The sequence below is a fragment of the Brassica napus genome, chromosome A9 (assembly GCF_020379485.1).
Source record: "Brassica napus cultivar Da-Ae chromosome A9, Da-Ae, whole genome shotgun sequence".
Classification (NCBI taxonomy): Eukaryota; Viridiplantae; Streptophyta; class Magnoliopsida; order Brassicales; family Brassicaceae; genus Brassica; species Brassica napus.
In genome coordinates this window covers 8,888,430-8,912,758 of record NC_063442.1, presented here as the reverse complement: position 1 = coordinate 8,912,758, position 24,329 = coordinate 8,888,430, and the positions used below count along the sequence as shown (strand labels likewise).

Below are 24,329 nucleotides of genomic sequence, written 5' to 3'. Positions count from 1 at the left end.
TACAGTTTACGATATATTTTATCTAAATCTAATAATGTATTCGTCACTCACTCACTCTATGATCCCTATATATTATTTGAGAAGCATTGCAATATTTTTTTGTAGCCACATGTCATCACTAGAATGATTCTTAGAATCCTTAGAGAAATAAGTTGGTCCATTTAAATATATAATAATGTTTTTATTAAACCACAATAAATACATTATTAAATGTGTTTCATTATTTTCTTAAATAAGATTACGGAATTGCCTAATGTGACTAAAGTATATATGACAATTAATGATTTTGAATAATAAAGATTTGATAAAAATAAATGTGTATTATAATTATATTTGTTTAATTTTAAGCTATTAAAATAAATTAAACAATCATAGTAACTATATAATAAAAATTTAAAAAATTATTTATATATTATATTTTGAATTTTTAAAAACGAGTATAAATTACTAAAACTGTTAAAAGTTTCACATTCAAATTTTGTGATCTATGATTTAAAATTTTTGTTATGACATGATACAAATAATTAAAAATAATATAAGTTGAAAGTCTCATTTAATAAGTATCAAAAAGAAAAGATATATAAATATATGTATCATTTTTAATTAAACTATATGCCATATAAAAATATATAAATATCTTAATTTTGAAATTTACTTTGAACATTTTTTTGATAAAAAAATTTGAAAAAATATTGACAACTTAATTTTTTATAATATTATAAATTACTTAAACCATTAATCCCACAGTGAAAATTTTGTTATCACCAATTTAGATTTTTTTCTATAATAGATACAAATCATAAAACAAATATGAGCAAAAAGCATCATCTTATAAATATTAATATTAAAATAGACCATATACATGTTACTATCATTTAAATTTAATTATATATCATATCAAATAGAAAAAATATTTTTTTGATTTATAAAATTTATTTATATGTTCGCACCAATTTAATTATATAAATAGTAGATAATGAATTTTTAATTATTCAATATATATTTATTTATTTCATAATAATAATATATAAAATAATTTATATATATAACGTTTATTCCGCGCAAGGCGCGGATCTTAACCTAGTTAAATATTACTTTAATTACAATATTGGTATGTTTACTTAATCATTGTTTCTGTTGCTTTTAACAGAAGAAAATCAAGAATGTTTATCTTTAAAATGAGAAACAAAGCTCAAATAAGAAAATTCACATACATATAAAAAGTAGATCCGAAATAAACACTAACTAAACCTAAAATTCTGTTTATAATCCCAGAAAAGGGTTCAAAAGATAAAACAGATCAATCTCATTGGCTTACAATATTATAAATAAGTATGAACTCTTGTATTATACTTTTTTCTTAGCGTAAGTGTTAATTTAAAAGAGAAAAAGCAAGTGTGAACTCATGCAACTCGAGTATATAGAAACTGTAATTAAATAAACATCATATATTAATAAAGATTTCATAGAGATTTTCAATTAACTAATAACTAGATTTTGATCCGCGCTTTCAAAGCGTGGGATCGTTTCTTTTTAAAAATTTCATTTAAATTAATAAATATTTGTCGAATATATATTTTAATAGATTTTTTATTTGTTTATAGTCAATTTTTATAATATTGTCTTCTTTATTTTTTTTATAATCGAGGTGTTCGGTTTTAGGAGAAACTTGGAGAGAAAGTTGGGAGATCTTCTCTTTAAAATCGAATCTCTCTATATTTTAAGATTAGTTTTTGGAAAATTTAGTTACCATGTCAAACAGTTAAAATATTTTTCTGCGTGTTCCTCAAATTAGGAGATCTTCTTTTTATTTGATTTGATTCCGTAAATCTTTGAGTACAAAATGAGATTTAAAACGACTTAATGGACTTTAAAAACAAAAATGTAAGTAGCAAATTGGTTGGGCTTTTCATTTTCGAAAAGCATTTAAAACAATTTAAGAAACAATTGAAAAAATGAATGGAATGTTTTGTAATTAATAAAAAAATTCATGGACAGATTCATAAGAAGTATTCTGTTTTAATAGTATAGATATATCCGACTGGTATGTACCTAGATGGCCCTTTTGAAAACTGAAACATCTAAGATTTTTCAAATTTAATAGACAAAGCCATATACAACAACTAACACCATCAAAAATTTTATTATGAAACCAAAAGGAGAAGAATTCTGGTTGGATTGGATTGGAGACGGCAATTTTCGGTTTAGTCCTTCAAATGATGGCATCATCGCTTGGTGGTTCTCTCTTGTGCCGAGAAGGTATCTTCTGTCGGATGTTTCGGGTTAGCTCGTGTTTGGATTCTTGATCTGGTTTCAGGTTTAGGTAGGGATGTCGGAAGTTGTAGGCGCTGTTGTTTCAAGGTTGGAGGGCGCCTTTCTTTCCGGTAGTTCGTGGTGCCCGGCTCTCTTGTCCTTGACCATCTCAGTTTCTTTTGGTCTGGGCTCTTCTTGTTGCTTAGCTGACTCTAGGCTTTGCTCCGCTTTCTTTTACGGGTTCTGTTCATGGCCGTATTAGAGTTTGTTGTTTAGTTTTAATTTCTGTATTCTGTTACAAGTTTTCTATGTAATTTCTAGCACGATTGAAAATTTGGTACAAAATTTAACATTTTGCCAAAATGAAGAAGAACAATTTATCCCTAAGATCCTGAGCATGATCATCACAAATTTCTATAATATTATTTGAAGAGTCAGTTTCTTATGTGTCATGCTCACGTTAACTTCCACGATGGTTGATTACGCTGATACCATTAATGAATTAAAAATATTACATTTAAATACTATTATCGAATTTTTTATTTAGTTTCCTTTTAAAAAAAATTCAAATAACATATATAATAAAAAATGAAAAAATTATAAAGTTTTAAAAAAAATTTTAAAACGAAAATATATGTATATATAATATATAATATAATTTCATTAAAGGAAAGTTCAAAAAATAGAAATATATCATTTAAAAAATATTTTTAAATAACATAAAATATACATTTGAAGTAATAAAATATTTCTTTATATCTATATTTTCTTAGATGAAAATATATATTTGCATATAATGTGATTTCATAAAACAACATTCACACACATAATCTTGATATTAGAAAAAGAAATATTATTTCTTTTAATACATAATTTTGAACAAGACAAAAATATATATATTTTCAAAGTAATAGAAATATGTTTTGTATATCTATCTATTTTCTTAGATGATTACATATAATAATTAAGTAACATAAACTGATATACGTTTAATTGACTAAATATAGTTTATAATTAGTATTATTGAAAAGTTTTATTTATTTTTCATATATTTAGTTGACTATAATATCTATCAATTACAGCAAAAAAAATCTGTAAATTATATTTTTACTTATATAATATGATTTTTAAAATACAATCACACAATTTTTCTAAACTGTTTATTTTTAAGAGATATTAAAAAGCATTAACAATAAACATCTTGGATCAAATAATTACAAAATATTTAAAATAACATAACACTATATACTTTAACGAGGTAGATATATTATATTTTTTATCATTATTAAAATTATTGGTTTTCATAATTTTAAATTTGCTTTTAAATTTTATTTATGTTTGTGGAACTTAATATGACTAGAGTTAAAATATCAAAGCTAATATGAATTATCATTTTTAAGATTATTTAAAATAAATTTCAGTTTACCATTTCAGTTTAGTTATTGTAAATATTGATATGTGTTAATGAGCTTCCAAAACATGTTTTAGTTACTTATATATGTAACTTCATATTGATCATCGCTTTATTTTCTGACATTTTTTTAAAAAAGTTCAACATATAATTTGATAAATATTATGAAACTACATTCACATTTAAACGATAAATAAAATTAATTTGATTTTACTTAATTATAATAAAAACAATTATACTTCAGTTTGAATTTGAAAATATATATATAACTCAATATGCTTACAACATGAGTGACTCGACTAATCTAGCTTATATCTGAAATCATATATTTAACTACAATAAGAATATATAATTTTATAATAAGAATTTATTTTATAAATGTTAATTATAGGATGACTCAAAACATATTAACCAATAAAAATAAAATATTAACCAACTGTTATAATTTAGTTATTTTGTAAAATTTATATATATGCATGAGACTGTAGAATATTATCGTTATAATAATTTACATAATTTAGAATCAGACATTTTAATTTATTTTTTATTTCATTCTAAGACCAATATATCTTAAGTTATACATAATCTTCCTCAAATATATTTACAAATCTAAGACAACAACCAACGTAAACGAAAATAAGAAAATTAATCATAATTTTAATATATTTAAAATTAAAAAAAATATTATTGTTGAATTCAGAGAAATAGATGCAATCAAATATTCTCAAATGATAGCTAAATCGATTCTAAAAAAACAAAACTAACTGAATATAACATATCTAAAATCATATGTCTAATTAAAGTAATATAATATTACTAATATAAATTAATTTAAAATTAAAATAAATAACAATCAATTATTATAGTATATTTATTTTCTAAATATTTATATCCGTGCATGAGCACGGGAAAATCACCTAGATAATATTAATTAAAAACATCACACTCGTGTACAATAAAAAGTAAAAAAACAAATAAGAATTTTTTTGAACCTTGATATCCATGGCATATGGAATGACAAGACTAATCCCCAAGAATATGTGCAATCCACAAATAGCACAAGATCACTAGCTGATTTTCATTCTTTAATCTTGAACAAGATCTTTGTGTGTGTTGTTTGTGTCCAAATCGTTTTCCAAATTAAGATTCTATATATATAACTAGATCTTCAGGTAAAGGTTAGCCTAGTGTACTTGATTGCATCACATAGAAGGACCAATCGTCGTTGTTCTTGGTCGAAGCCCCATGTTCATCAACTGTACATTCTGAAATCATCTCTTGGAGAAGTTTTGGAGCAGCATTAAGAAAGCCAACTTGATATAACCCGTGAATAAGAGTGCTATAAGTAATTGCCTCCGGAACAAATCCTTTTGTAGATATCTCATGGAGAAGTTTAATCACATCATCGACCCTTTTAGCCTTACAACATTCGTCTATTAGGATATTGAGAGTGACAACATTAGGAGAGCAGCCCTTGCTGATACCATTAAATCAAACATGCACTTCCTATCATCAAGACGATTATGCTTGCATGCACCTCATCGTATAGTTCTCCAGCCCATAAAACTTTCCTTCTTGACTTCTTTGACAAATGCATTGAATAAGAATGTATCAGGAATTAATCCCCTTCGGAACATCTCATTAAAGACATGTTCTAATCTCTTTTGTTTCTCTCATTACGCGTCGTTTGCGTTAATACAGCCAAGCCCACTTGTTGCCGGGAGCCCACCTAGCTGCTTGTCCTTCGTTCGTATACAGCTTTATAAAAATCATATATTAATTTGAGTGTCTGACATTTTTCTTTTCTCTAATTTTGTTTGCAATAATAATTTCGTTTACTTTTCAAACTTTGACATTTCTCAGTCTCTATATCACTCAACAACTGTTGTCATTTCCATTTGCAATTTTCTCCATCCACAAACGACTTATCCTCCCTCATGGCTTCTTCCTCTTCTTCTTCTTCTCGGCCACGCACATGGACATACCGCGTCTTCACGAGCTTCCATGGACCAGACGTCCGTAAAACCTTTCTCAGTCATCTACGCAAACAGTTTAACAACAATGGGATTTCGATGTTCGACGATCAAGCGATCGAGAGAGGCCGAACTATTGCCCCTGAACTCATACGAGCCATTAGGGAGTCGAGGATCTCGATCGTGGTGCTCTCTAAGTACTATGCCTCTTCAAGCTGGTGTTTAGATGAACTGGTGGAGATTTTCAAGTGCAAAGAAGATAATAACCAAATAGTGATGACTGTTTTTTACGGTGGAGTAGATCCATCCGATGTGCATAAACAAACAGGAGATTTTGGGAAAGTTTTCAAGAAAACTTGTGCTCGTAAAACCGAAGAGGAGAGGCGTAAATGGAGTCAAGCTTTGACCGATGCTGGCAACATAGCCGGTGAACACTTCCTTAACTGGTATGATTCTAATTTTCTTTGTGAATCTAAACGATTTGATTGAGTTCTGAATGTGAATGTGTGACTTTATTTATTTAAGACCAAATGTTTTTAAACCCGACCCGGACACTGAACCGGACGACTTACCGAGTCGCTGGATCACTGGATCGACAGCAGATAAACCGCGGGTTAATAAATGAATTAATTTTATTATATAATAATATATCAGCTATGTAAATAAAAATATAAAAACTAAAGTTTAATATTTTCTAAATGTTTTTATAAACATAAAATAATAGTTTGGATATGTATATTTTTATGTTTAATAACATTTAGACAATACTTAACTTTGATTTCTATATTTTTATTTTCATTTGATATAAAAAATATCAAAAAATAATTTAGACTATTTATAATTTTGTCTAACAAGATAAGAGTTATGATATCTAAAAAAATCAAGACATAAAATTTATAAATATTTAAATGTTTAATGTGAATAATAAATTAAATTTCAAATAAAATAAACCAAAATTAAAAAATCATTATAATAAATTATCAATAACGAAAATAAACTAACACCAAATTACATCAACTAGTTTTGGTTCTCTCTACCATCGTTCACTTTATTTTCTTCAAGTGGCATAGTTAAATCTTCTTCAAAATCTAAAAATCACAAATATAAAACTGATAAGGAAAAACCTAACTTTTATTTTGTCAGTATATAACTTCTTAATTGGAAATTTAGAATATAAAACATAATCTAAAAACATAATTAAAATTTTTTAAAAGCAGTAAAAGTTATTTATTGGTTCAACCTGTGGTTCAACCGGTATCGGATTTCGGGTTCTACTGGGTTTTTGTGGGTTTTCGCGGGTTTCTAAATATTTGGTTTTTCACAAAACCCAAGCCGGATTTTTTCTGGGTTGCCGGGTTTACCGGTTCAACCGCGGGTCCGGATCGGGTTTCAAAACACTTAAGACTTATATTTCTTTTATATACACCTATAAAACTGTATATTAGCTTACCATTAATCCCCTATATATTATTTGAGAAGCATTGCAACATTTTTTTGTAGCCACGTGTCATCACTAGAATGACTCTTAGAATCTTTGGAGAAATAGGTTGGTCCATCTAAATATATAATAAGCTTTTTATTAAACCACAATAAATACATTATTAATGTGCTTCATTATTTTCTTAAATAAGATTACGGAATTGCCTAACGTGGCTAAATTATATATGACAATTAATGATTTTCAATAATAAAGATTTGATAAAAATAAGTGTGTATTATAATTATATTTGTTTAATTTTAAGCTATTAAAATAAATTAAAAAATCATATTAACCATATAATAAAAATTAAAAAAATTATTTATATATTATATTTTGAATTTTTTAAAACGAGTATAAATTACTAAAACTGTTAAAAGTTTCACATTCAAATTTTGTGATCTATGATTTAAAACTTTTGTTATGACATGATACAAATAATTAAAAAATAATATAAGTTGAAAATCTCATTTAATAAGTATCAATTATAAAAGATATATAAATATATGTATCATTTTAAATTAAACTATATGCCATATAAAAATACATAAATATCTTAATTTTGAAATTTATTTTGAACATTTTTTTGATAAAAAATTTGAAAAAATATTGACAACTTAACTTTTTAAAATATTATAAATTGCTTAAACCATTAATCCCATAGTGAAAATTTGGTTATCACTAATTTAGACTTTTTTGCTATAACAGATACAAATGATAAAAACAATATGGACAAAAAGCATCATCTAATAAATATTAATATTAAAATATAACATATATATGTTACTATCATTTAAATTTAATTATATATCATATCAAGTATATATATGTTAATATCATTTAAATTTAATTATATATCATATCAAGTAGAAAAAATATTTTTTCGATTAATAAAATTTATTTATATGTCTGCACCAATTTAATTATATAAGTAGTAGATAATGACTTTTTAATTATTTAATATATATTTATTATTTCATAATATGTTATAAACATATAATATAATTTATCTTAACCTAGTAAATATTATTATAAATATGTGAAAGTCTTGCCGAGAAAGGTATTGCTATTCCTATGATTTTTCCTTTACTGATCCTTGTTAGTTACAATCAAGAACACAGAGACCGAACCTAAGTTATATGCAAATCTTTTTCACATCTGACTTTCTGATAAGCACGTTGATTTTTCTCTCTTATTAGGGACAACGAAGCGGAGATGATTGAAAAGATTGCTAGAGATGTCTCAAACAAACTAAATGCTACAATCTCTAGGGATTTTGAAGATATGGTGGGTATTGAAGCACATCTGGAAAAGATGCAGTCTTTGTTACATTTAGATGACGAGGATGGAGTGATGCTTGTTGGAATCTGTGGCCCTGCTGGAATTGGCAAGACTACAATTGCCAGAGCTTTATATAGCCGACTCTCTAGCAGTTTCCAGCATTCTGGTTTTATGGAGAATCTAAGGGGAAGCTGTAACAGTGCTCTTGATGAGTATGGATTGAAGCTGCGTTTACAAGAGCTACTTCTTTCAAAGATTCTAAACCTAAATGGTATCAAGATAAACCATTTAGGTGTGATGCCGGAAAGGCTATGTGACCAAAAAGTTCTTATCATTCTTGATGATGTGGACGATCTGCAGCAACTTGAAGCTTTGGCTAATGACACTAGCTGGTTTGGTCCTGGAAGCAGGATTATAGTAACCACAGAAGATCAAGAGCTTTTGGAGCAAAATGATATCCATAATATATACCATGTGGACTTTCCACCTATAGAAAATGCTCGTAAGATCCTTTGTCGATATGCTTTTAAAGTGAGCTTGGCACCATATGGTTTTGAAAAGCTAGCCGAAAGAGCAACGGAGCTTTGTAGTAACCTTCCATTGGGTCTCCGTGTCATGGGTTCAATTTTACGCGGAAAGAAAAAAGATCACTGGAAAAGTTTTTTGCATAGGATAGAAAAGAGCAGTATAACAAAGATCGATGCAGTAATTAGAGTTGGATTTGATAATTTACATGAGAACGATCAAACTCTATTTCTCCTCATTGCAGTCTTCTTCAATTACGCATACGATGATCATGTGAAAGCAATGCTCGCGGACAGTAACTTGGATGTCAGATTTGGGTTAAAAACCCTCGCCAATAAATCTCTCATACAGGTATCGACAAAAGGAAAAATAGTGATGCACAAGTTACTACAACAAGTGGGTATACAAGCAATTCAAAGACAAGAGCCTTGGAAACACCAAATCCTAATTGATACTAATGACATTAGCTACGTCCTTGAAAATGAGTTTGTAAGTTTTTTTTTTCCTTCATATATTGGATGAGTGCTTTAAAGTTTAAACCGGGTCATTTTGGCAAAGCCCCGCAGATCTTACATATTGTTCTAACATAATTTCTTCTATTTTGAATTTTATTTAGGGCAGTAGAAGTTTGATGGGGATATGTCTTGATATATCTACAATCAAAGACAGCATAGAAATAAGCCCAAAAGCTTCGAAAAGAATGCGCAATCTTCAATTTCTCAAGATCTACAATTCAAGACAGGATACAAATGTTAGAATGCATCTACTTGAGGACATGGATTTTCCACCTCGTCTGAAGTTATTACATTGGGAGGAATATCCAGAAAAGTGTCTTCCTCATACCCTTAGGCCGGAAAATCTTGTGGAACTCAATTTAGAAAATAGCAAGCTCAGGCATTTGTGGAAAGGAACCCAGGTTTGTTTTTATTTTTCTTTACGGTGAAAATCTAAATGACATTTCGAAATCTAGATATTTGAGAAGTGGATTTGCTGATTTGTCATATTCTTCATAATTGTAGGTAATTTTTATTATTTATTTGTCATGTTTTATTAGGTTTTAGCGAAATCATTATTTATCGTGTTTTATTAGGTTTTAGCGAAATCATTGATTTATTATTAGTTTTTATTTGGGTCACTAATTTATTAATTTAAAAAATACCCTTAATAAATCTTATATATAATTAAAAACGAATTTCATTTTAATAATATTAAATTTATATATTATATTAAATATTTAGTTAGTTTTTATTTGTCTTCTTTTTATTAGGTTTTAGACTTTTATCTAGGTTATTAATTTATTATTAGTTTCTAACTAATTCACTAATTTATTAATTTAAAAAATACCCTTAATGAATTTTATATATAGGTAAAACGAATTTTTTTAATAATGTTAAATTCATATGTTATATAAATATTAAATAATTGATTATAAAACAATATAATTAAATTATCACAAAATATTTAAAAATAAGATATTTTTATATATCCTGGGTTTCTATCTTAAAAAACTATTCCATTATAAAAGTTAAAAAAATTAAGATACAAAACAAATTAAATATTATTCAAGCAAAAGCATTTATATAATAATATTTTCTAAACTATTTCTAAGATATGAGTGTTATAAGAAAATTAACACAATAATAAGTATATATTTTGATGAAAAATTCATATATGAATACTTTGATGTTTGATTTAAAAATTTGAAACATAAATAATAAATTATTATGCTGGTTTTAGATTAATAAAACATAAAGTAATAAGTATTTATAAAAAAGATCATGCCCGAATGTGCGGGCAAAACACCTAGTTTGTTTATGAAAAATATGTGACAACAAATCTTTATTCATATCCAATAAAAATCAACAAAATAATAACCCCAAATTTACTTTTTACACCATTTTTTCAAAAGAACAAGACATTTCTTTTAATTAGAAAAAAATAAAAATCAGTAATCCATTAACATATAATTTTGTTTAGATTTGTAAGTTAATTTATATGCACAAACCAATAAACTAAAGGTATATGTATTTCTCTCATCATTTTCATGAACGTTCTTATATTATTGTGTTGTTTTACATTCAACCAATAATAACACAAGATCCGACATTTTTTTTTTTTGGAATTATTAAGAAAGTAAATATGCACGATTATGACTATTTTTCGTACTTCCTCATGATGTGTTGATAATTTTTAATGCTGTGTCGTTTCATATTCAGCCCATTGGAAATTTCAAGAAGCTGAATTTGACAGCGTCTTATAATTTGGAGGAACTCCCGGATCTTGGGAATGCTACAAATCTCGCGATTTTGGATGTGAGTGAATGCCAGAGTTTGTTAGAGATTCATCCCTCTGTTGGAAATCTTCATAAACTAGAGAAGTTGGAGATGAATTTATGTAGAAACCTACAAGTTGTTCCGACTCTTTGCAACTTGGCATCTCTAGAAATATTCGGTATAGCGGGATGCGACCAATTAAGGAAACTTCCAGATATTTCCGCGACCATTACAAGTCTCTCAATCGTAGACACGATGTTAGAAGAATTTAGTGCATCAATTAGGCTCTGGTCTCGTCTTGAGACTCTCATGATAGTTGGCAGTTTCTTTCCAAATCAACTTTTGACACATCCACATCTGGTAAAACTGACGCTAGAGAGAAGTGGCGCAGATATTGAGATAATTCCAGATTGCATCAAAGATCTTCATGGGCTAAGAGATTTTTTTATAATTGGATGTCCAAAACTTGTATCACTGCCAAAGCTTCCAAAGTCGCTCACACAACTACTGGTATTGAACTGTGAATCACTGGAGACACTAGTACCTTTCCCTTCCGACTCTCACATTGAAGATATTTATTTCCTTGACTGCTTCAAATTGGGTCCAGAAGCAAGGAGGGAAATTATCCAGAAATCTTGGTGGGCATGCTTACCTGGAAGAGATATACCTGCAGAGTTCAATCACCGGGCTATAGGAAACTCCTTGACCATTAGTTCAAAAGCCTACGGATTTAAGATGTGTGTCATCGTTTCTCCTAAATCAGAGATGGAAGATGCTAATGATATAGAACTAATGTGCCGCATAAGCATAAGTGGTTTCCCCGTGAAGAATTCCAAAATTTCTCTTTCCTCTCGTTTTTCCTCTCGAGTCCAATCAGAACATCTGTTTTTATTGTACGCGAATAAGCTTAGGGAAGACGACAAAGTTGAACAGTACAGTGAGACATTGTTCGAATTCAGCAGTTCATCCCAGGACATCGAAATTATCGAATGTGGTGTCCAGATCGTGGTTGAAGAAACCAATTCAGAACAACTGTTGGACAACGACGATGGAAGTCTCTCTGATGAGGGCTTTGAGTTGGATGAATCACGAGTAGAGACCGATGATGATTTGCATAGGAGCCTTGAGTATGATGCATCACGACTAGAGACGGATGATGGTTTATTTGCTCCCACTTTTTTTTCCTTCGGTTTTTGATTTCAAGTTTTCTATTTTATTTTATTTTTATTTTCTTTCTTGGGAATTATTTTCCTTCTGAAATCATCTCTAAAAGAAATTCTATAACTTCAAATATAGAGTTTTTTGTTCACCAAAATGAACTTCAAAAGTACAAATTTAAAGTTTTAAATATGAAGTTTCATTTTTTTATTTGCATTTTGGTCCTTATAATTAATTATAAATCACATTTATGATTCTTAAGTATTTTCTCATTTATCGTTTTAATCTATAAAATTTTGGTATATCATAAATATTTCAAATTTATTTTTATAAATTCAAATTTTACACACAGAATTAAATAAAAAAATTAAAATAAAATTTATAATATTTTAAAACTAGAATTAGACAACAAAAATATTACAAAAGAAACTTAATAATTTTTTTTTAAAAAAGATACATGAAGATATAATTATTACACAAAATTAAATATTACAACAATACTAATAGTCTAGTAAGTTTGCTGTAGAACCTCTAAAATATTGTCCAAATAAATTTTTTATAACCGAAGATGGAACATTAGAAAAATTGTTTTAAGGAGTAATGTGGCATTTTGCTTGTACTTTAATATTTAATTATGTATTTTTATTTATAATTTTATACTTTAGTGTAAGATTTTATTAATTAATATTACTGTAATATTTTTATATTATCTGCTAGTTATTTATAAAAGTTTGATGGATTTATATTAATTATGACAAATATAAGGGTTATAGTGTAAAATACAAATAATTTTGAAGTTAAATTTGAAGTTTTGTTTTTGGAGAAAACACCTTGAAACTTCAAATATAGAGTTTTATAAACTCTAAAATAGAGAGTTTTTTTTTGGAGATGCTTTGAGTTGAAGTGTTATATTTCTGTATAATTTTAAAACTCGAGTATGTTTTAAGACTTTATAATTTACTCATTAGAAAACGTTCACTAGTTGTGTATGGACTTTAGCTGTCTACTCGTTTTAAATTTCCTTCACTTTTCAAAGGCATGTGTACTTCTCCATCCATAATATCAGGGCGGTCCTAATCATTGCCGGTGTAACGAGAGAGATATGGAATCTGCTCTAAAACTCAACGAATCCGGGTGACTTATTCTCTCCTGCATGACAACATTAGACACAATCTACTCAGTAGGAGATGTGGAGATGTGGAAATTCACAATTTGCCTAGACGAATAGGAAATGGTATTTTATAGATAGATTTTTGAAGGGCAAAGAATTTTTTTCTGGCAATAGTTGGTATAGTATTTTAAAGGGTTTCGACGGAATACTAGGAGTAGTGTATCCTTTCTACACGCACAATTTGAAGAATTTATTAAAGCGATGGAATGTATGAAGAATCTCTGACAATTGCATGTGACGTTTGTGACAGTTTGTTCTCAGTTGGTAAAGATGTTTTGGAATCAGAAGAATTATCTACATTTGCAACATACCTAAAAGAAATTCAGCGGATGACTTTCGTGGTTAAACACGTTCCCATAACTTAAACATAAGGACGAATAATTTTACACGGAGGGCTCTCAAACAATCGTCCCATTTAATCTTTACTAGATTTTGATCTGCGCGTCCGCGTGGTTTCTTTTTCCAAATTCTACACCAGTATTTATTATTGTTTACTATATTTTTTTATATTTTAGAGTGTTGCCTTGTTGATATAGTATTTTATTGATATAGTATTGTATTTTTATAAACAAATCAAATTGATATATTGCATATAAGTTATTTTAAATTTGATTTATATAGGCCGCATGAATAATATATATTGTATTTGTTTTTATATATATAACCAATTAGATTGAATATTAATATTTTTCTGAAACCAAACATTTTTTGAAAAAAGCTTAAGAGGATATTTTTACAAACCAATATCTCATTTTTTAATGCAAAATTACTAACTTTCATTTTTGTATTCTTATATTTCACGGTAATATTTTTTAAACTAAGGTCATATTATATATTAATAATAAAAAATAGTTTTGAAAATGTGATTAAGTCTAATATTTTAACTTGAAATTACTTACTTTCATTTTTGTATTCTTATATTTCTAATATAGTTGGGTAACTCCACAGTAATATTTTTAAAACTAAGGTTATGTTATATATTAATATTATTGGATAGTTTATAGTTTAAGCATTATAATCTTTTTTTAAATCAGTTTGGTTCACTATAATATCTAACATATTTAAAGAGGGCCAATATATTTTAATGATTGTAGATAAATTAGAAACATAGTAACTACAAAATGGACCTTCCTACACTCGTTGGTTGGAAAAAAGCTTAACCTGTATGAAAAAATATTAAAAAGGTCCGGTTAGCAAGTAGATATTATTTTTATTAATGGATAGCTTTAAATTATAGATTTTTTATGTTAAGTTAGTAAGATGTTCAATGGTTTTAGGAATATTTAGTGGATCTATTAACAGTTTTGAATGTTTTGAATATACCAAATTGATAGGAAATCTGTAATTCCTATTTTAATTCTATTTCCAACTAAATCAATAGAAAATCTGTAATTATTGATTTTTCTGTTTAAAAAAAAAATTCGAAATCATATTCACAATTACTATATACTAAAATAAATGTTTTTAAATTGTATATATTTTATGTTACATTTATAATCCGGTCTAGTGATTTTCTTGTCAATTACATTGCTATAGTTATTTGCTAGTGAATTTTAATGTTAACTGTTGTAAGATGGATGGTAAAAAATTGGCCACGTGATTTAATACTTCTGGTTTACTTGTATATAAGCCAATTTATGAAGAGTTTGGAATGTGGTGCACGAAAGATACATTTTTATTTGTTAGAGAAATACAAATGTAATTATTGGGTAAACAAATCTTAGTGTGATGTGCCAAAAAAAGAAAAAAAAATGTTTGTGGGCTTGACGTAAAAGCCTAATATATTAGTGAAAGAAAATGTTTGTGGATCTATTAACAGTTTTGAATGTTTGCATTTTAATAGTTTAAAAAAAAATGTTTGTGGGCTTGACGTAAAAGCCTAATATATTTGTTTATGTTAAGTTATTTGCATTTTGGTCCTTATAATTCAGAGGTAATTATTTAGAAAAATTAAGGGCCAAGTCCCAAATGTACTTCAGTTTTAATAGTTTAGATTGACACATCTAATCTATTAAAATAAGAGTACAAAATTAGATTATCCCTTAGTTTTCTACTATATTTACAATGGCATGCCACTGAAGTTATTAATTAACCTATCTTTTAGGATTTTTGTCTTTTCTCTTCAATTAATGTATTTCCAAAATCAAATTCTAACTAAAAAATCATGGCAATAATAATTAATAAACCTAACTTTTAATATTTTTTGTCTTTTCCTTTTTATTATACATATATGTATTTGAAAATAATTAATTCCATATATACATTTCGTAATTACATACATTATACGGTAATTATTTTACTAATTCCACATATACGTAATAAATAGTACTAGAGCTTGACCCGCGCACCCGCGCAGGTGTTAGTTTTGTTTATAAATGAATATTTATTTGTATAAGTGATAATATATATTTTAAAATTTATTTTTTTAATTTGACATTTCTAAACACAATAATTTTATAGTTTATATTGAGTAGTTTTATTTTATCATGTAAACCCTTAGTTATATCATGCATTTATTTAGAATATGACATGTAAAGTCACACAAATATATTTTTATTTTTATGGATCAAAATTTTATGATTATATATAATAAAATTGTTGTATAAACTGGTTTTATGGATCAAAATTTTATGATTATGTATAATAAAATTGTTGTATATTATTTATTATGTATATGTGAAATTAGTAAAATAATTACCGTATAATGTATGTAATTACAAAATGTATATATGGAATTAATTATTTTCAAACACACATATGTATAATAAAAAAAAGGAAAAGACAAAAAATATTAAGAGTTAGGTTTATTAATTATTGTTGCCATGATTTTTTAGTTAGAATTTGATTTTGAAAATACATTAATTGAAGAGAAAAGACAAAAATCCTAAAAGATAGGTTAATTAATAACTTCAGTGGCATACCATTGTAAATATAGTGGAAAACTAAGGGATAATCTAATTTTGTACTCCTCTTTTAATAGATTAGATACAACAATTTCATTATACATAATCATAAAATTTTGATCCATAAAAACAGTTTATACAATAATTTTATTATATATAATCATAAAATTTTGATCCATAAAAAATAAAAATACATTTGTGTGATTTTACAGGTCGTATTCTAAATAAATGGATGATATAATTAAGGGTTTACATGATAAAATAAAACTACTCAATATAAACTATAAAATTATTGTGTTTATAAATGTCATATTAAAAAAAAATTAAACGGGTAAATTTTAAAATATATATTATCACTTATACAAATAAATATTCATTTATCAAAAAACTAACACCTGCGCGGGTGCGCGGGTCAAGCTCTAGTAAAGTCTTATATTTGGTTATCACATTTTGAGTCGAGTTTGTTTATGTTGATGACAAAAAAAAAAATCATATGAAAAGTTTTAAAGTCAGTGCATTTGACATAATAAGCCTTGCAAAGTCTGCTCGTAATCACCTTTTCCATCATATAGGAAGCGAAGCCAACATAATTTGTAGCAGTATGTTCAAACTCTATGTATCCAACTTTCCATTTATCCACTTTGCTTATCACTTTTATAAAAATATGAATAGGATCTTTCCTATTTTAAGTCTGCATCGTAAGAAAAATGTTTAACCATTTTAAGACGATCACGTTTTCTTTTTAGAAGCAGAAAAGTTTTTCGAATCATCTCCTCTCATGCCCCTATATCTTATAACACAATCTCAAAAGGACACTTTTGTTCTTTTAATTTTATATGTCAAACGAAAAATCATAAAATTAAAATGGAAACGTTAATATTTTTTATTTGATTTATACAATTTGATAAAAATATTTCAAAAATCCAAAAACGTTGTTTTCTATATTTTCGAAAAAATCATCAAAATATGATTAAAAACGATTTTAAAATATTTCTTTTTGAATTTAAAAAGTATAGAATTTAAATATTTGCCCATGGGTTCACTAATCCATAGGGAGGGTTAGGGTTTAGTTTTGATAACCGGAAAGGATTTGATTTGGGAGTTTAAATTTTGATTAAAAAAAGAATTATGAAATATGGGTATAGGAGACTCTAGAAGTCCATAGGAGATTTGACATTTCACATTTGGGGCACGCTAGAAGTTGGCTCAAGTTTTTCACAGAAAAAAAGGTTACAGCAAATGGATGCTAATTCCCGCTCATAAAAGTTTTCCGCAATACCCTCTATAACATAAAGGTTGAACAAATCCTTAAACAAAATCAAAAGGTAAAACAGATTTTAAAAGTAACGCTTGGTTTGTTTTAGCATTATCATCATTCACCGAGAAATTTGCGTTTTTTAGCAGTGTTCATGTAGGGTCTCAGAACCCATTCGACCTCTGCTTCATCTTGTTCCAATGTTCCTAATTTCACCTGCAAAGAAACAGCATTGACATTAATGAACTAGATTGAATCTGCCGTATACACAGAACATATATAACATATTTTCAAAATATGACAAAAAGTAAAATTAAATTTTGTCAAAACCAAATGAAAAAGAGAGTTTCAGGTCAGTTATGGACTAAAAACAGAATAAACCGAGTGTATAGTACCTGGTAGAGCCGCAACTCAAACCGAGGACCAATTTCTTTTAGCTCAATTGATTTCGGGCCTCCTTCTCCTTTATCATACACATGATTCCTATATATATATACGCCCATAAGAATTTTCAAACAAGAAAAGAGACAAAACAAAACAGTCATAAATAGTTTTCAACTTAGTTTATTATGGCGAAAACTTGTATACCTGAACGAAATGTAGTCAGATTCATTAGAAAACGTAACAATACGCTTTGCATCCAGCTTCGGAACTGGGAAGATGTGTTTTAAGATGTTCATAACTCTTTTACCCATCTGCCAAAAGATCAACATGTTAATAAAACTAGTTGGAATTGCAGTAAAGAAGGAAGTGAAACGGTTCTACAAATATACATGCCTGTGTTGTAAAGCGTTCAAAAATGAGATGAGGATATTGCTCAGACATTTTTCCCATTTCTTTCTTGGTTTGAATTTCATGTCTTGTTACCTAAAAACAAAAAGGGGTACTCTGGATTAAGCAAAGCAAAGTACTTCTCTAAACATAATAAACTCAAAGAGGTACTTACCACATTAAGTAACTGAAAGTAGGCAGTAGGTCCGAACGGGAGATGAGAGATAATAAGACCATCAGGCTTACCACGGTTCTCAGAAACAAATATCACATCAGTAAAATCATGAGAACGCGCCGTTTCAATAATCTCGGAAATGACCTGCAAAAAGAAACAAGTTCCAGTATTATGATCGTAATGCCTAATACATTAAAGATGTGTATCGTGTTGTGTAATTTCACTACAACTCTCAAGTTAAATGACCAGGAAACAAAATGGTCCAAAAGGATTAGATACTTATATTTTTTTGTATGAATTACAAAAGCCAAAAGAAGACACATACCTGACTACCACGATTCAGTTTACTGGCGTTAGGAAATACAATGTTCAATTCCTACAAAAAAGATTCCACACGCAATTAAAGAATCAATAACAGTAATATTAACATGTTATTCACTGAACAAAACTAAACTTGCAGCTATACCTTAACGAATCGCGTAAGAGGAGCACTTGGATCCCTAGAGGTAGTCAACAAAATCTTGGGTTCTTTCTCAGTTGCATTTGCGTATTCATCATCAATATGACTCCTCGGAACTATTTGCCACGTCATAATAATTAGTAATATATAACCAAAAAAAATATTTATTGGAATAATGCAAAAACATATAAAATCACTACAAGAACATAATACAAACGAAACATATGTGTTGGAACAACATTAACCTCTTCGAACACTAAGAAGATTCAGTTATCAATACAAGAAGACCAGAACACAAGTAGAATTATTACCGGCAGTGTTTTGATCTTCGAGATCAATCTCCTGACGAAGCTTCGCCTCCTCGTTACGGAGCTCAGTAGGAATCGGCTTACCTTCTGTTTACACATAAACAAAAGCATCGAAATCAATAAACAGAGGGAGAGAAACCTTAATAGAGATTGTAAACGAATAAGTTCGAACCTTGAAGGGCTTCTCTTATCTTGCGCTTCTTCTCGTAGATCTCACGCTCATTACCTTCCAAGTTTTTCCTGTAGAGATACTCTTTTCTTAACCTAACGTTCCTGCGCAACATCTTGATTCCTCGAGAGAGAGAGAGAGAGAGAGAGAGAGAGAGGCTACGAAGGAACTCGTTTCGTTTGTGTGTGGCGATTTAGGGTTTTAGGAAAAGGGTTTCTAGCGATGCAATGCGTTTGTTGTCTGTCTATAACAAGGTGAAACGGATCGTAACCTTTTTGGGCCATTTAGTATATGGGCCTTTAAAGTAAAACAATAAAAACAAAATTGTAAACAAGTGCCCTCACGCAGGATTGAACTACGGACCTTCAGTTTACAAGACTGACGCTCTACCACTGAGCTATAAGGGCCTTCTGCTATACTAATAACTGTAGCATAAATGGATTTCTGCAAACCTGTAAAGCCCAACCTCAAAGCCTAATCACTGATTAAACAGACCAACTATGACAGTAAAACATTCTTAACAAATTTAAGGCCCAATAGCTCTACTGTTAACAAAAAGGTGTTTGGTTCAATTTTTGGTAAACTTAAAACGTTATTTATCTTCTTTTTTTAACAAAACGTTAATTATCTACATATTGAAAAAAAAAAAAGAGTAGATTATGGGTCAAGAATAAAATTTGCTTTTAAGCCTACAACTATGAGGACTGACTCTGCTATGAAGTACGAACTTACAAAGTATCAACACAAGACAACCGAACCTATAAACACACACACACACACACAAGTTAACAAATTTGGAAAAAATTGATTACAGACTTACAGTGTCTTTGGAGCTAGTTTGCCTTTTTGGACGAAGTAGGAAAATTACACTCAAGCAGACAATTAAATGGATATATTAATTAGAGAAATGAAAATTACTTGGCTGCGTCTTACGTTGATGGAAAGAATAATTTGTGTTACATTTTTGTACAATTTATTTCTTAATTGGCTTAAATTGCACCTACAAAGACTTTGCCAGGTAGCTTTTGACCACTTTTTCAAGAGTGCTCTAGTTCTTATTAATTAATTAACTAAAGTTTACATTAAGTCATAGTAAATAATCAAATCATACTTCATTCTTTATCTATTTGTTCGACAAGCTTTATCATATAGAATCCCTTCGAAATGCCAACTCCCTATTGGTTTGGAAATTAATCACTATTTTAATAAAATATTGAAAAAGGTAATTAGAAGATTCATCTAGAAAAAAACATTTTTAATAGTAATTTATCCGTTTCATCTCAACATTTTAGGATTTTTGTTTGAGAAATTAAAGTTTAACTTAATATCTAAAACCAATTTGAATGCTATTGGTTGAAAATTCATTCTTGATAAATGTTAGGTTTTGGAACATCTCACTTCGAACTTAATCAAGACTGGTATAAATGTTATGTTTTGGAACATCTCACTTCGAACATCCTGGATAAAAAAATACCAATCTATTGTTTTTTGTTTAAATGTAAATGTAAACAAAATATAGTTCAACTAACAGATGTAAAATGAAATCATTAATCAATAAAGATTCCCGTAAAATATTAATTAGCACAAAGTAATGTAGCTTATCTTTTATTAGTCTGGCAAGCGTTTAAAACTATACTTTTTTTTATGAAAAAGGAGAACAAACAAGAGAAAAGTATAAAATAATAGTCATATGGGCTCCGAGACTGACGGACTGCGACATGAAGCCCATGATCAGACTAACTACTCTAAGTCCAATGTGGAATCTCATTCAACGGTCAAAAACGCTGAAGCGTTAACGACAAAGACTCACGCAAAGGGAGCTCGTTGTACGGTTCAGCCAGCTCACATGATAGAGACAGGCAACAGATTTAGCTGTTTAAGATTGTGTGCTGTCACTGGGTGACCTAGCTAGAAGATAAGGTTTAAGGTTGTGTATAAATAACAGAGTGATGTGTAACGCAAAAGACAAGTTGAATAACAAAAGAAAGTTAAAGTTTTCATCTTCATTTGTGTCTGTATCTCTCTGATCTTTATGGTATCCGCTGAAGTTAAAATGTGAGTTCTTTGAAGTGTTCAAACAGTTTCAGCGGATTGTGGAGAATCAGTTTAATACAAAGATTGTGCAATTTCAGTCAGATGGGGGAGGTGAATTTGTCAATCAGTTGTTCAATACTCATCTGTCACAATGCGGTATAAAACATCTGTTGTCCTGTCCCCACACGCCACAACAGAATGGCATGGCAGAGAGAAAGCATCGGCACATATGTGAACTTGGTCTCAGTATGCTCTATCACAGCAAGACTCCTCAACACTTATGGGTTGAAGCGTTCTTCACTGCTGCATTCTTGGGTAACTTACTGCCTTCGTCATCTCTTGAAGATCATAAGAGTCCCTATGAGAAACTTCATGGCAAAGCACCGGTTTATACGTCTCTGCGAGTGTTTGGATGTAAGTGCTACCCATATCTCAGACCTTACATGTCAAACAAGCTTGATCCGAAGTCCCTGCCATGCGTTTTTCTAGGCTACAACGAAAAGTACAAAGGCTATAGATGTTACTATCCTCCAACAGGAAGAGTATACATCAGTAGACACGTTCTATTTGATGAACAAAGCTTCCCATATTCAGACATGTACAGCAAGTTTCATCAAGAGTCTGTGTCACCTTTGTTTAATGCTTGGAAGAGAGCAGCTATTAGTCAAAGTGAAGAGACTGATGAAGTCATAATCACCGAAGAAGAGTTTTCAAACCAGAGAAGACATGATCAAACTACATCTGTAATAGATCATGTTGCTGCCTCTCCTGCAACAGAAGCCGGAACTTCAAGCAGTTCAGAAAGCACATCTTCTGAAGATACGTTGGATCAAGACAGTCCACCGCCAGTCATAGTCCCTCAACACACTATGACAACTCGAGCCAGGTCTGGAATTGTCAAACCAAATCCTAGGTATGCATTGTTTACAGTGAAATCTGCTTATCCAGTTCCTAAATCAGTAAAAGCGGCTTTGCAAGACAAGGGATGGCATGGAGCAATGGATGTTGAGATGGACAACATGGAAGAAACTGAAACATTTGAGTTGGTTCCTCCAGAGGAGGATCAGAATCCTATAGGATGTGGTTGGATCTACAAAGAGAAGTTGAATGCTGATGGAACACTGCTGAAACTCAGAGCTCGTCTTGTGGCAAAAGGAAACCAACAGGAGGAAGGAGTTGATTTTCTAGAAACCTTTAGCCCAGTGGTCAGGACTGCGACGATTCGTACCATTCTTCATGTAGCGGTGAGCAAAGAATGGAAAATCAGGCAGTTAGACGTTCAAAATGCATTTTTACATGGTGATCTCAATGAAACAGTTTACATGAAGCAACCACCAGGGTATGAAGATCCAACGAGACCAGACTATGTGTGCAAGCTCAAGAAAGCAATCTATGGGCTTAAACAAGCCCCTAGAGCATGGTTTGACAAGTTCAGTTCATTTTTGCTTCGGTTTGGCTTTGAATGTAGCTTTCCAGACCCGTCTCTCTTCGTGTTTCATCAAGGCTCAGATGTCATATACCTTCTCTTGTACGTTGATGACATGATATTGACTGGTAACAATGAAGTGTTGATCAAGAAGCTGATGGAGAGCCTGAACACAGAGTTTAGGATGAAGGATATGGGGGAGATACATTACTTTTTAGGAATTCAGGTTCATCACAGAGAACAAGGGTTGTTTCTTAATCAGGCAAAGTATGCGCAAGACTTGCTGGTGTCAGCAGGGATGCAAGACTGTGCGCCAATGCCAACACCACTTCCTCCGAAGCTTGACAAACTTCCAGGTCAAGATGAAGTGTTTCCAGAACCATCATACTTTCGAAGTCTTGCAGGAAAGCTGCAGTATTTGACACTCACGAGACCGGACCTTCAGTTTTCAGTCAACTACATCTGTCAAAAGATGCATCAACCAAGCGTCTCAGACTTCAACCTTCTGAAGCGAATTATGAGATATGTGAAGGGCACAACTGAGATGGGTCTTAGCATCAACAAGAGCTCAGATTCAACGTTGATATGTTACAGTGACAGTGATTGGGCTGGTTGTAAAGACACTAGAAGATCAACAGGAGGGTTCTGTACGTTCTTGGGCACAAACATTATCTCTTGGTCTGCAAAGAGACATGACACAGTCTCCAAATCATCGACAGAGGCAGAGTACAGGACGATGTCGATGGCTGCATCTGAGATAGCGTGGATGCAGAATCTGCTCAAAATCATGGGACTGCAGCAACAGAAAATGCCGTTGCTTCTGTGTGATAATTTATCAGCCGTCTGTCTCACGGCGAATCCAAGGTTTCACAAAAGAACCAAACATTTTGAAGTGGACTTCCATTATGTGAGAGAACGAGTTGCTCTGAAGCTGTTAGAGGTTAAACACATTCCCGCTGCTCTTCAGTTTGCTGACATTTTCACTAAGTCTTTGGCTCAAGCTCCTTTCTATCGACTTCGGTCCAAACTCAGTGTCTCGCTTCCAACGCCACTGAGTTTGAGGGGGTGTAATAGTCATATGGGCTCCGAGACTGACGGACTGCGACATGAAGCCCATGATCAGACTAACTACTCTAAGCCCAATGTGGAATCTCATTCAACGGTCAAAAACGCTGAAGCGTTAACGACAAAGACTCACGCAAAGGGAGCTCGTTGTACGGTTCAGCCAGCTCACATGATAGAGACAGGCAACAGATTTAGCTGTTTAAGATTGTGTGCTGTCACTGGGTGACCTAGCTAGAAGATA

At 30.0% G+C, this 24,329-nt stretch overlaps 2 protein-coding genes and 1 non-coding gene across 3 annotated transcripts; 1 reads left to right on the top strand and 2 right to left on the bottom strand.

Moving 5' to 3' along the window:
• Positions 1-5,474: 5,474 nt before the first annotated feature.
• Positions 5,475-12,567, top strand: LOC106366506 (disease resistance protein RML1A). The gene is made up of 4 exons (XM_013806112.3): positions 5,475-6,083; positions 8,314-9,409; positions 9,537-9,836; positions 11,137-12,567. The coding sequence occupies exons 1-4, from the start codon at positions 5,602-5,604 to the stop codon at positions 12,388-12,390; spliced, it is 3,132 nt and encodes a 1,043-aa protein (XP_013661566.1). The 5' UTR covers positions 5,475-5,601; the 3' UTR covers positions 12,391-12,567.
• Positions 12,568-17,626: 5,059 nt separating this feature from the next.
• Positions 17,627-19,792, bottom strand: LOC106366504 (U3 small nucleolar ribonucleoprotein protein IMP4-like). The gene is made up of 9 exons (XM_013806110.3): positions 19,567-19,792; positions 19,398-19,481; positions 19,093-19,202; positions 18,952-19,002; positions 18,627-18,770; positions 18,458-18,547; positions 18,269-18,375; positions 18,076-18,163; positions 17,627-17,896 (listed from the first exon to the last, which is right to left on the bottom strand). The coding sequence occupies exons 1-9, from the start codon at positions 19,676-19,678 to the stop codon at positions 17,798-17,800; spliced, it is 885 nt and encodes a 294-aa protein (XP_013661564.1). The 5' UTR covers positions 19,679-19,792; the 3' UTR covers positions 17,627-17,797.
• A 106-nt stretch (positions 19,793-19,898) lies between these two features.
• On the bottom strand, positions 19,899-19,970 carry TRNAT-UGU. Its single transcript has one exon. It is a non-coding gene; the product is annotated as a tRNA-Thr (tRNA).
• Between the last annotated feature and the right edge of the window lie 4,359 nt (positions 19,971-24,329).

Bases quoted from the DNA above. Each gene is read 5' to 3' on its own strand.
- LOC106366506 (XM_013806112.3), top strand. From the start codon at position 5,602: ATGGCTTCTTCCTCTTCTTCTTCTTCTCGGCCACGCACATGGACATAC. The intron at 9,410-9,536 runs GTAAGTTTTTTT...AATTTTATTTAG, and splicing joins ACGTCCTTGAAAATGAGTTT to GGCAGTAGAAGTTTGATGGG. The intron at 9,837-11,136 runs GTTTGTTTTTAT...TTTCATATTCAG, and splicing joins ATTTGTGGAAAGGAACCCAG to CCCATTGGAAATTTCAAGAA.
- LOC106366504 (XM_013806110.3), bottom strand. From the start codon at position 19,678: ATGTTGCGCAGGAACGTTAGGTTAAGAAAAGAGTATCTCTACAGGAAA. The intron at 18,548-18,626 runs GTAAGTACCTCT...TTTTGTTTTTAG, and splicing joins ACTTTCAGTTACTTAATGTG to GTAACAAGACATGAAATTCA. The intron at 17,897-18,075 runs GTACTATACACT...GTTTCTTTGCAG, and splicing joins TTGAGTTGCGGCTCTACCAG to GTGAAATTAGGAACATTGGA.